Source organism: Aquarana catesbeiana, linkage group LG04 (genome assembly GCF_042186555.1).
Source record: "Aquarana catesbeiana isolate 2022-GZ linkage group LG04, ASM4218655v1, whole genome shotgun sequence".
Classification (NCBI taxonomy): Eukaryota; Metazoa; Chordata; class Amphibia; order Anura; family Ranidae; genus Aquarana; species Aquarana catesbeiana.
Window position 1 is genome coordinate 69,598,717 of NC_133327.1, and position 13,260 is coordinate 69,611,976.

At 40.7% G+C, this 13,260-nt stretch overlaps 1 protein-coding gene across 1 annotated transcript in view; it reads right to left on the reverse strand.

Moving 5' to 3' along the window:
- KLHL29 (kelch like family member 29) overlaps positions 1-13,260 on the reverse strand; it is a 1,311,461-nt gene that overhangs the window by 18,492 nt on the left and 1,279,709 nt on the right. Inside the window, exon 15 of the mRNA XM_073625329.1 lies at positions 3,495-3,639. Within this exon, the coding sequence (XP_073481430.1) occupies positions 3,495-3,639 (145 nt within the window). The remainder of the gene's footprint in view (positions 1-3,494; positions 3,640-13,260) is intronic.

Below are 13,260 nucleotides of genomic sequence, written 5' to 3' on the forward strand. Positions count from 1 at the left end.
TGCTGCCGGCACTGGGGAGCTACAGTTTATTGAGGGAACTATGAATGCCAACATGTACTGTGACATACTGAAGCAGAGCATGATCCCCTCCTTTGGAGACTGGGCCACAGGGCAGTATTCCAACATGATAACGACTCCAAACACACCTCCAAGATGACCACTGCCTTGCTAAAAAAGCTGAGGGTAAAGGTGATGGACTAGTCAAGCATGTCTCCAGACCTAAACTCTATTGAGCATCTATGGGGCATCCTCAAACAGAAGGTGGAGGAGCGCAAGGTCTCTAACATCCACCAGCTCCGTGATGTCATCAGGCAGGAGTGGAAGAGGACTCCGGTGGCAATCTGTGAAGCTCTAGTGAACTCCATGCCCAAGAGGATTAAGGCAGTGCTGGAAAATAATGGTGGCCACACAAAATCTTCACACTTTGGGGCCAATTTGGACATTTTCACTTGGGGTGTACTAACGTTTGTTGCCAGCTGTTTAGACATTAATGGCTGTGTGTTGAGTTATTTTGAGGGGACAGCAAATTTACACTGTTATACAAGCTGTACACTCACTACTTTACATTGTAGCAAAGTTTCATTTCTTCAGTGTTGTCACATGAAAAGATAGAATAAAATATTTACAAAAATGTGAGGGGTGTACTCACTTTTGTGAGATACTGTATAATATATACTACCTTTGCATTTACTATCCCTTTTATTGGGATGTGTTATTGCCGTCTAATGTCGGTCAGTCTTGAATCAGTCCTGGATGGGTTATTAAATAATATGGAGCTGCATTATCAAAATACTATATTACACTCAGGTGCTTGCAAGAGTACAAATATCAGTTGGTTGTGGTTGCGCAAACGTATTTTTTAAAACATTATTTCACAAAAAGGTATACATGTATTTTTTAAGCTTGCAGCACAAAATAAATGTTTTCGATCCTAGATGGGTCATTGTTGGGGCTGGCCAGAAGTGTGAGTGTTATAGACTGTTTCCTGTGCAATCTGGACGCCTTGAGAAGGAGTAAGTCCTCCTGGATCTTATCTTCTTTGAAATTATGTAAAAGTACAGTATGTAATGTAAAGTGCTTCACAATTTGTCAGTGATATATAAAAATCTGTAATAAACTCTTGCTGGAAAGCCCACATGTAACATTATATTGTCTATCATAACTACAGTTGTCCTGTACCCTTTCTGTATTTCTTTGTTGAAAAACATAATAAAATCAATATTTGAAAAAAAAAATCTGTAATAAATAATAGATCTGGTGTCATTCTGAATAAGGACTAATATATTTTAGATTTTTAGACAGGATCAAAAAAAAGAAATGAATGCATCCACTGCATCTAAAGACTGAAATATGTTATATTTTTGTTCTTAAGTTTAAGTACACCTTAATAATTGTGAGCATACTGATACGTTACACTTAGATAAATTGATCCTTTCTGTTCGCTCCCGCTGGGAGATATTGATTTGTGACCTATACACTGTAGGAGTATATAAATACACCATTCCATAGACACAGTTGTATTTCATAGACAGCTACAGTGCCTTGAAAAAGTATTCCTACCCCTTGACATGTTCCACATTTTGTCATATTACAACCAAAAACGTAAATTTATTTTATTGGGATTTTATGTGATAGACCCCAAAGTGGCACATTGTGAAGTGGAAGGAAAATGATAAATATTTACAAATAAATATGTGAAAAGTGTGGCGTGCATTTGTATTCAGCCCCCCTGAGTCAGTTCTTTGTAAAACCACCTTACACTGCAAGTCTTTTTGGGGATGTCTCTACCAGCTTTGCACATCTAGAAAGTGACATTTTTGCCCATTCTTCTTTGCAAACTAGCTCCAGCTCTGTCAGATTGGATTGAGAGCATCTGTGAACAGCAATTCAAGTCTTGCTACAGATTCTCAACTGGATTTAGGTCTGGACTTTGTCTGGGCCATTCTAATACATAATATACTTTTGATCTAAACCATTCCATTGTAGCTCTGGCTGTATGTTTAGGGTCATTGTCCTGCTGGAAGGTGAACCTCCATCCCAGTCTCAAGTCATTTGCAGACTCTAACAGATTTTCATCTAAGATTGCCCTGTATTTGGCTCTATCCATCTTCCCATTAACCCTGACCAGCTTCCCTGTCGCTGCTGAAGAAAAGCATCCTCACAACATGAGGCTGCCACCACCATGTTTCACGGTGGGGATGGTGTGTTCAGGGTGATGTGCAGTGTTAGTTTTCCGCCACAGATAAGGTTTTGCTTTTACATTTTGGTCTCATCTGACCAGAGCACCTTGTTCCACATGTTTGCTGTGTCCACCACATGACTTCTCGCAAACTTCTTATGGCTTTCTTTCAACAATGGCCTTCTTCTTGCCACTCTTCCATAAAGGCCAAATTTGTGGAGTGCACGACTAATAGTTGTCGGACAGATTCTCCCACCTGAGCTGTGGATCTCTGCAGCTCCTCCAGAGTTACCATGGACCACCTCTCTGCTGCTTCTCTGATTAATGCTCTCCTTGCCTGGCATGTCAGTTTTGGTGGCTGGCCATGTCTTGGTAAGTTTGAAGTTGTGCCATACTCTTTCCATTTTCAGATGATGGTCTGAACAGTCCTCCAAGAGTTGTTCAAAGCTTGGGATATTTTTTTATAATCTAACCCTGCTTTAAACTTCTCCCTTACTTTATCCCTGACCTGTCTGGTGTGTTCCTTGGCCTTCACGATGCTGGTTGTTCACTAAGGTTCTCTAACAAACCTCTGGGGGCTTCACAGAACAGCTGTATTTTTACTGAGATTAAATTACACACAGGTAGGACTCTATTTACTAATTAGGTGACTTCTGAAGGCAATTGGTTCCACTAGATTTTAGTTAGGGGTATCAGTGTAAAGTGGGCTGAATACAAATGCACGCCACACTTTTCACATATTTATTTGTAAAACATTTTGAAAACCATTTATCATTTTCCTTCCACTTCACAATTATGTGCCGTTTTGTATTAGTCTAATCACACAAAATCCCAATAAAATACATTTACGTTTGTGGTTGTAACATGCCAAAATGTGGAAAATGTAAAGGGGTATGAATACTTTTTCAGGCCATTTTAAGTATCTATAGTAACATAAAAAATGTGTACGTATCACACTGAACAAAAAAGATACTTTAAAAGCATGCAGTTACCCATGCACAGGTATATATTTCATCAAAATGTTCATGTACTGCAACCTTCACTGAGGAAAAAAGCTCATATCTTGGCTATAATAATTATCATTCAAAATATATATATATATACACTGTCCAGTTATTGCAAATAAGAGGTGGATCTGATCCACTGCTTATAAAACTGCACAGAACAAGATGAACCACACTGTATGCACCGCACTTACAGTACATAGTTGATGATGTCACAGTGTTGCCTTGTAACCCATTAAAGATGTAAGTAGTTAATTTTACTTTTTTTCAACCATATCAGGACGCTGCTGTACTGTATGTATTGTTCTCACCTGCAGAACTGTCTGGAGTGATTCATGTTGGGTCCAGCTTTTATGTTGCCTTTCTCTGGGTCATAGATGGTTGTTGCTCTGGCATAAGCTCCTCCCAGAATGAAGATGAAGCCATTCAGAGTCACCGCCGGGGCATATTTGTTATCTGTCAAAGGAAAAAAAAGAGTAATGTCATTGACCAGTTGTTGGAAGGCAACATGGTTTAATATCAAATTTCTGGAGTTTTCCTTCTGGTTGATACAACCAGGTGACTGGAATGTAACAAGTTGCACATCAAAGCTTTGCAGAACAAAAGCTTGGCTCCTGACCAACTGGTGTGATAAGATTGAAATCCTTGATTAACACTCTTCAAAGAGGACCATTGCTGAAGGTGGGCTACATAAGATCAAAGGACCAACAGTCAATGAAGATGACCCGGGTCACATAGCGATGATCCATGGACGAATACTGCCCCTAGAGGCCAGTACAGCAGGATGGACAGAAATATAATATATTCAAAGGACTGCCTCTTGGCAATATCTCACTGGACAGGAGGCTAGTGGGGTGTGGTTACGAGGGGGTCTGAATGCAGTGTAAAAGTGCACACAGAAGGGAAATTGATTCCTTTTTGTTGCTCTTGCCTGATGGTTCTCTGAGCCTCATGGCTCCCTGTTACCATCTTGAGCCCAGCTGAAGAGACAATATCTAGAGGACAGCCTTGCGAAAAGTATCTTTGATTTTCTTTTGTTATATGCTCTGTAATATTTTCCTTTAGTGTTTTTATGCTAGCATTTTCCTATTTTCTTGGTAAATAAATAAGACGTTGTTTTACTAAGCAGTGTGTTTGTTTTCATAGCTAACCTTATATCATTGTACTCTCAACACTAACATTATCAGAGTTTTAATAGACTAGCTAACTATAGGAATAGACAAGTTAATACATATATGGAATAAATAGAGGGAATCCATAACCACCCTCAGATAATCTTTATTTTAGAATTTATTTCACCAGTCATACACAAATTACTGAAGATCACATATAGGGAATCTATATTTTTAATTTTTTTATGCATTTATTTGGTACAGTACAGTAACAATTCTAAATGATGTATTCTTTTATTTTAAATCATGCAATTTTACTGTCCCCTGCAGTAATTTGTTTCCACCACTAGAGGGTTTCAGTCTCCCAAGTTGAATGGCACTGATCATCATTCAGCCCGGATGACTGAGGACATACAGTGAGTGCAGGGCATCACGATCCCACCCCTGAGGGAACATCCACAAGTGCCCTGCATTTACAGTGTAATGATGCAGAGCGTGATGATATCTGCACTGCTCTGTGCATCAATGAGCACTGCCCAGCACCAGAGAAGAGGCCAAGAGGAAGGGAAACCTGCACATCATGTGACAAGCCTAGAAATTTTAGAAAAGGTAAATATAAGAACAAAAAAGTAAAATACACACTGGGGGGTATGTAGTCTCCAGGGGGAGAGGCTTTTGGTGAGGCGGGGGGGGGGGGGGGGTGTTTGCCCAGAGTTGGTCTTTAAACAGGAACTCTCTATTTGAAAGAGCGTTCAGATTTAGCTACAGAAAAAGGATGTAGCAGTGTGGCTTTATAGTCCTGATTATTTCAACAATGTCAGTCTGAAAAGTTTCTCCACCTTCTCCTCCAACAATGGCTAATAATGGCTGTAATATTAAAAAATACATGAAAATCTGTTTTGTGATAACAAGCGCTTTTAATGACTGCACTCATATTTACTCTGCATGGCTGATTACTAGAAGCAATGCTTCAACTGGTTGCATCACTTGCAAACACTGACACTTCACCTACTTCAACCCTTTATGATCAGGGGAGTATTTACCATAAGTCATTCCGTAGGCAGTATGGTTAAAGGAGGGTGCGGCAAACCTCAAAAGTAAAGTTGTGCTATTTTTGTTTCCATCTTCTAGCCACCTTTGAATATCTGTGACTGCATTTAGCCTGTAGGGATAGGGAAGTGCATGGGATACTAAAGCCAACCATACATGGATTGAAATTTGGCCAATCGGCAGGGACAGTATGGGCATAGTGGCTGTATGGAGAAAATCTTGGCTCCATCAGCGCTGCTGGCTATAGCTAGTGGCGCTTATTGGTGTATTTTTCCTTCTGTCAGAATACGATATCTAAGCAGGGAGAATTCCCCATACACATTGAATGTGTAGATGGGGGATTCAAGTCATTTTTCATTCAACCTGCTGGTTAAATGAAACAAAATTAAACACAATTAATCATCTATGTGCTGCCTAAGAGGAGTCAGAAGGCTCTTGACAGTTCAGTTGTAAAAGGGCCTCATTGTTGCTGTGTGTTTAGGGAAGCACGGTGCCTTGTTTCTGATTTGCAAAGAGTGATGGGATCTGGTTATAAAAGGTTTGAAATAGTTTGTCTTTTGATACAACCTGGGTACAGATATGGTCTACTACTAAATCCTGCTCCTATAATGCACTCGTTTCTAAAAGAAACTTGGTACCTATAAGAGTTGCTAAATTCCGTCCAGGTTATTCATAAGCGTGCTTTCAGAGTCTGGGACTTTCATGTATATTTGGTGGCCAGGGCCATCTTTAACGCAGGACAAAAGGGGAAGCTGTGTTGGGCTCAGTCATTGTTGTGGGGCCCAAAAGCAGTGTCTCCTTTAGCTCACACACCAAGGATGCCGACTTCTAGGACCAATGGGATGATTTTAGCAACACACACTTAGTCTTGAGGATCCTTTCGGGGTCTGTACTCACAAAATGTCCAGGGACAGCTGGTAGCCATTTTCCAACTTCCAAGCGACACTCTATACCAGTGACATGAGACTTTCTCCCTCAGTCGGCTTGCACAGGAACTCTGGGTTGTAGCTTTCAGGCTTCAGGCCCTCAGCCCTCTTGCTTGGAAGAGGCAGCTGCTTCCTCCCCGCCAGAACCTCTCTCCCCAGAGGTGGGCTGGACTGGAACCCCACCATGTGCTCTTGCAATATAAATACAGTCACCAAACATACAATGGGGCACCTCCCCTGCTAATTGGCCAGGGCTGTATCTACAGCCGTGCTTTCACCTGCCGGGTTTCCTCCCACTGTCTAACATGAATCAGCACCATTGGATCAGTGTGAAATCAGCATCAGCATGAATCAGCATCAGAGCACACTGAGCAGACCTCACTAATCAATCACTTCCCCTTCCCCTTCCGACTTCCCCTTCCCCCTGTTAAGCAGACAGCACCCAAATTTGCCTGTCTGCTTCTCTGTTAACCACTTCAATACCGGGCCTATTCTGGCACTTCTCTCCTACATGTAAAAATCATAATTTTTTTGCTAGAAAATTACTCAGAACCCCCAAACATTATGTTTTTTATTTTAGCAGACACCCTAGGGAATAAAATGGCGGTCATTGCAACATTTTACCTTGCACGGTATTTGCGCAATCATTTTTCAAATGCTTTTTTTTTTTAAAAAAAGCGGTTTCATGAGTTAAAAAATAACAAAACAGTAAAGTTAGCCCAATTTTTTTGTATAATGTGAAAGATGATGTTACGCCGAGTAAATAGATACCTAACATGTCACGCTTTAAAATTGCGCACACTCATGGAATGGCGCCAAACTTTGGTACTTAAAAATCTCCATAGGCGACGCTTTGAAACTTTTTACAGGTTACCAGTTTAGAGTGACAGAGGAGGTCTAGTGCTAGAATTGTTGCACATGCTCTAACGCACGTGGCGATACCTCGGTGGTTTGAACGGCGTTTACATATGTGGGCGGGACTTAAATGTGCGTTCGCTTCTGAATGCAAGCTACCGGGGACAGGGGCGTTTTAAAAATTTTTTTTACTTAATTTTTTTTATTTTTACACTTTTTTTTACATTTTTTGATCACTTTTATTCCTATTACAAGGAATGTAAACATCCCTTGTAATAGGAATCTATTGTGACAGGTCCTCTTTATGGAGAGATGCGGGGTCAATAAGACCCCACATCTCTCCTCCAGGCTGGAAAGCATGGGATCGAGAATAAAAATTCTTCTAAAAATTACTTCCGGGAACCCGGGCTTGACGTCATAACGTCACGCCCGGGCCTCCGAAGGTCATAGAGATGAAGGAAATCTCTATCGTCATCATCCGAAACCCGCCGGATTATTCGTTCTCCGGGCCCCCAATGGCACGGGAGAGCCTGGAAAAGCACCAGATGGCGGCGGGAGGAGGGGAAATCCCATCCCGTCGCCTATAAGAACGATCAAGCGGCAGAACTGCTGCTATGATCGTTCTTATCGTGCACAGAAACGCCGGCTGGAAATAATGATATCAGATATCCCTTCACAAATTCGAGGACGTCATATGACGTACTAAGTTATTGAAGTGGTTAAGCAGAAAAGCCCAAAACTATATACAATCTCTAGCACCTACATAGGAGGTACAGAGGTAAGGAGAAATAGCATACAGGTGAGATACAGTAAAACTCACAATCATGTTTTGCTATTTTTGAGAGTTCTGAAAACATTTTTTTGTCTTGTATGAAGCCGCAAGGGTTTAGAAGCCCTGCCAGGTTTTTATTGCTGTCTGTGTCCCTGCATGGAAGATTTGAACAATTTTTGTGATCTTGTACAATTTTCCTTTATATTTACCAAAACCATATACAGTAATATGAAACACTATTATTATATAAACACTACTGTGCGTTAACACATTCTAATGGCCAGAATAAATTAATATTCTGGCCAATAGAATGCACTGTGCATGTGCACAATCGTGATTAAATGCCTGTGCAGTACGTGGCATACAGTATACCATGTTTTTTTAAAGCTGCTTTTCTCCTGCCGGGAGAAAAGGCTTTATAGAGGAGCTGAGAAAACGCATAGTATGCATGAGGCCTTAGAAAGCTGTAGAAGACCAAGAACTGCGGATAAACAGGTACAACTTGATTTGTTTAATTTCTTTGTATAACCTGAGGCAATTCACTTCACTGGATATATGTAAGTGTTGTCAGCCACTTTAAATGTAAGTGTTGTCAGCCACTTTTACATTTATATTTTGAATCCATTTGGAAATCTGCTTTCTACATGTGACTGATGTGTACCTGTAAATTGTAAGTAGAGGTCCATGATATAGGGCCCCATTATAGACATCATCCGACCCGCCATGTATCAGCCCTTGCTCCGGAGCACAATGCAGCTACTCTTCTCTCATTTCCACCGCAGATAGGAAAAAAAAACAGAGAGCCAAAATCTCCGGAGAATATTTCTTTCACTGTACAGTATTTTGCCGGGGTCAGGCGGAGGCATGGCTCCTAGCGGCTTTGTATTCTCTCTATGCGGTGTATTTCTGATGCACGGCGTTTCAGAAATAAAAGGTAGAAATGAGGGATTGTAATTCTCCCCCACATTCGCAGTGCCTCCCTTTTCCGCACATTCAAATTTCCTCTGTCCTCGATTCCACGCTAGACACTTGGTCTGATCTTTGACACGTCCCTTTCTGGTTCTATAATAGTGCATAGAGTGTCTTTCTTCAGATGTCTGCCAGCTGCAGAATAAAGCCCCAGCCTTATTATCAATGTGTAAGTACATTTTAGAGTCACCTTATCGAGACTTCTTTTGAAATGCGACGATATTCCTGGCCCACACGTTCCCACGTAGTGTTAATTGAAACCAGGTACTTATTATTTCATCCGCAAACTGGGCTTAATGACTTATTATGTGACTTGATTTCATTTGCCACTTGCATAATTTGATATAAAGCCTCTAAAAATCTTCTGCAAGTTTTATTACCAGTTTACCTATAAAGCGTATGGAAGCAGCAGATGAGTAAAATACCTTACAGCTGAGGTTTAACCTGCTTATATTTTGCCTTCCCCGGTTTCTCCCTACGCTCCCCCCGAACAATACAGTAATTAAATGATTGAATAAAATCTTTCTGTTGTCATTACTTACCTTATTTGAGACCCAGTGACATGATCACTAGGTCTCTGTGCTCCCTTGTGCAATGCAGGCAGATCAAGGCTGGTTGGAGGGGCTGGCAGGGCCGTACATAGCTTTCTGAAAAACGGATGCTGTGGTAACACCCAGGTGTGATGCTGACCTTCCATCATTAAAAGAAATTAATTACAATGAATGAAAGAGGCGGGCCATGGACAGTTGTGCAGGCTATAGACAGTCCAAATCTCTTTCCTGCATCCACGGGTTTGCAGGAAAGAAAATTTGCAGGATTCCCCCAACACTGACAGGGGAATCCCTCCTACCGAGACATTGAGTTCTTCCAGCCGGGGGGGTGGGGTGTGGGGTGGGGTAGCAGGGTACTGGGCGGTGAAAGCTGTGAAGACAGTGATTATTGCTAGTAGCTATAGCAGCACTAGTGATAATCACAGGTAAATCTGGCAGGCTGGTTGTACCCAAGTTGATGGATCGATTTAGTACATTCAGCCTGCCCACACATGGTTCGAATCTCGGCCGCTTCCGACTGTACCGGCCAAGATTCGAACCGTCTATGACCAGCCTAAGGCTTGGGAGGAAAGGGCTAGATCAGCCTTACTCAACCTTTTTACCCAAGAGGACCACATGAAGTAAATTTCAGGCCCCTTCTACAACCAATTTGTTGGACATCAGTGGGAAAAATTCCCCTTTTGCCATGGTGGTTAGAATACCTCTTTTATAGACAGCTAAAAAGACCATTAGTGTCATGAAAATGGCTCTGCCAATTAGCATAGGCTCCAGAATTATGCAAGCACCATCAAATGGGAGGTCAATCAGCCACAGCTCATGGAACCCCTAGCAAACTCTAGAGGACCCCTAATGTTCCAAGGAATCCTGGTTGAGAAAGGGCCGATGCTGGACCTCCTACAGCTAGCAAATGAGGTGGGCTCTATTGGACTTGCTGCAACTTCTAATGAACGTTGTAAGAAGCTCATAATTATTTTTTTAAAGAAAACCCTGAATAAGTATACTGTTTAGAAGTTCTGACATCACTTATATTTCACTGGCCACATGCTTATTCCAGGTCAGGATTTCAAAGCACTGAAACCAGAGTTTTCAGATGAAGATCAGCAAAGGCAGCCTCCATATTTCATCCAGCATAAGATAAAGGTTGACCAAAGGATATATGCTGTGCATGCATGGTGAATCCATATGTTCCCTTTTCTCTATAGATAGGGGAATAATCTGCTTTCAGTTGCAAAGAGATTGTCCAACAAGTTTGCAGGTTTTGGCTCCGGTGTGGCTCCAGCAGTTGAATTACTGCCTTGTTCTTGGCTAACCATACACTAATAGAGTTTTAAACACAAAATCTCATCAGTACATTCAATGACATGACAATGTTGTTTTAAATTACTTAAAAAAAAAAAAAAAAAAAGAAAAAAAAAAGCTTTTAACATTTGATTTTTTCAAATGTTCTCATCACTGCGGTCAAAAATTAACATTGATTTGACCCCACTAATGATTAGAATTTTTTTTTTATAATGAAACTCTACTAGTGTATGGCCATCTTAATCTTAAAGTGGAACATAAAGTGGAAGTAAAGGCAAAAGTTTTTTTATCTTAATGTATTCTATGAATTAAGATAAAAAGCCTTCTGTGTGCAGCTGCCCCCTAAAAATATTTACCTGAGCCCCATCTAGATCCAGCAATGTTGTAGGAGGGTCTCAACTGCCCAGGACTTCCCTCCTTATTGGCTAAGACAGCAGTGCAGCACCATTTGCTCCTGCTGCTGTCAATCAAAGTCAGTCAGCCAATGAGGAGAGAAAGGGGACGGGTGAGGTTTTGTGTCTGAATGGACAAAGGGAGCTGTGGCTCGGGTGCCCCCATAGCAAGCTGCTTGCTGTAGGGGCACTCAACACCGAAGAGGTACCTGAGAAGAGGAGGATCTGGGCTACTATGTGCAAATCTACTGCACAGGGCAGGTAAGTATAACATGTTTGTTATTTTTAACAAAAATTTGAAACTTTAGTATCACTTTAACTGTCTCTGATCTGAGCACCACAAACTGAAAATGCTATTTGATTCATTTTTAATATTCAAAGGAAACTCCACCATCCATCCATGTCTCCATGTTTTATTTGGTTGGGAAATCACTTTGAAAAACACCCCCATAGCATTTCGAGCCATGCGTAGAAAGCCCCTCATCCAAATAAAAGACAGAAAATGCCAGAAACCAGGAAGCAACTAAAGAAATGTTAAAAATAAACGTTTAAAACAAGTAAATATAATAATAGTTCCTATCTACGGTATTTACTAATGCTAGAAGCATATGGATTAAACATAGTTAATGGGAGAGTTTATTTCCACTTTAACCCCTTCAGATACCTCTAGACAGCCCAGCTCTGGCTACAGAAATGTTAACACTGGATCCAATACTCCTAAAAGTTCCAATCTACCATGATTACTTTTACTGAGTCTTAGCTCACTATAAAATATACATGACTATTTCTTGGTACTTTGATAAATAAATCTGTCCAAATGTACCTTTCAGAGAAAGGATATGGCATACTTAGATGGATAAGTAATATAATAAACACATCTATCTTCACATCTTTCCCATTATCAGCCATTATACCTATACGTATAAAGTGTAAGAGTAGGATAAGTGGAGATGTGAGTTCGTATATGGAAGAAGCGCTCCATCATTATCACATACTATCAACTATACATCCAAGAAAGAAAATGCACTCAAATTGGACTTTATTCTACCCATTCAGACATATAGGCAGCACAGTGGCTTAGTGGTTGGTGATCCTGCCTTACAGTCCTCAGAATCCCCGCCTGCGCACTATCTGCATGGAGTTGGCATGTTCACCCTGTGGCTGTGTAGGTTTCAACCCAAAGACATACAGGTGTAATAATTGGCCCTAATATGTGAATGCATACATCAAAGATAAGGACTTTCCCTGATTTAAAAAAAAAAGAGATAGAGACACAAAGCTGGACATAGATGGGTAGAGCTTCCAATAAAAATTCTTAGCAAAAGAATGTTCCAATAAAGTTTGCTTATTTTTCTGGTCATTACTGGGTCAAATCGACATTCCTTTTCAAACACAGTGATGAGACGATTTAAAAGGAGCAGGATGAAAACATTTTCTTGAAAAAAATTCTAACAATGTATGTGGCTTTCATTTAGTGAAGTCCATTAATTTTAAAATCAAATGTTAAAAGCACACAAAATCTTTTGAACAACATTTGAACATTCGGAGAATGTTCTGAGAATTGCCATGCAAATTTTCTTAAGATTTTCTTTTAAAAATTCTATCCATCTATTGCCAGCTTTAGATTGTGAGCTCGTTGAGGGCAGGGACTGACGTGAACATACCATATATAAAGTGCTGCATAAATTGTCTGCGCTGTATAAATACATATATGTAAGAACATATATTGCTATACAAAATGAATTTCCTAGTGATCCACAAACAGATTACATAAAAATATAATCTGGTTTGGCTCTCTCTACTACCAGGGATTAGCCCTTTGATTGAGGCTGTGAGCCTTGGTCGTTTCTTTTGTTCAATGGTTTACACTATTGTATGCACATTCATTACCAGTCAGCTCTTTTAATGGCCAAAATGTAATGCCGCGTACACACGAGGGGACTTTTCGACCGGACTGGTCCGACGGACAATTCAACCGTATGTGGGCTTCATCGGACCTGCAGCGGACTTTTTCAGTCGAAAATCTGACGGACTTTAGATTTGGAACATGTTTCAAATCTTTACGTCGGAACTCAGCCGGACCCAGTTCCTATCGAAAAGTCAGCTCGTCTGTATGCTAGTCTGACGGACAAAAACTGATGCTAGGGCAGC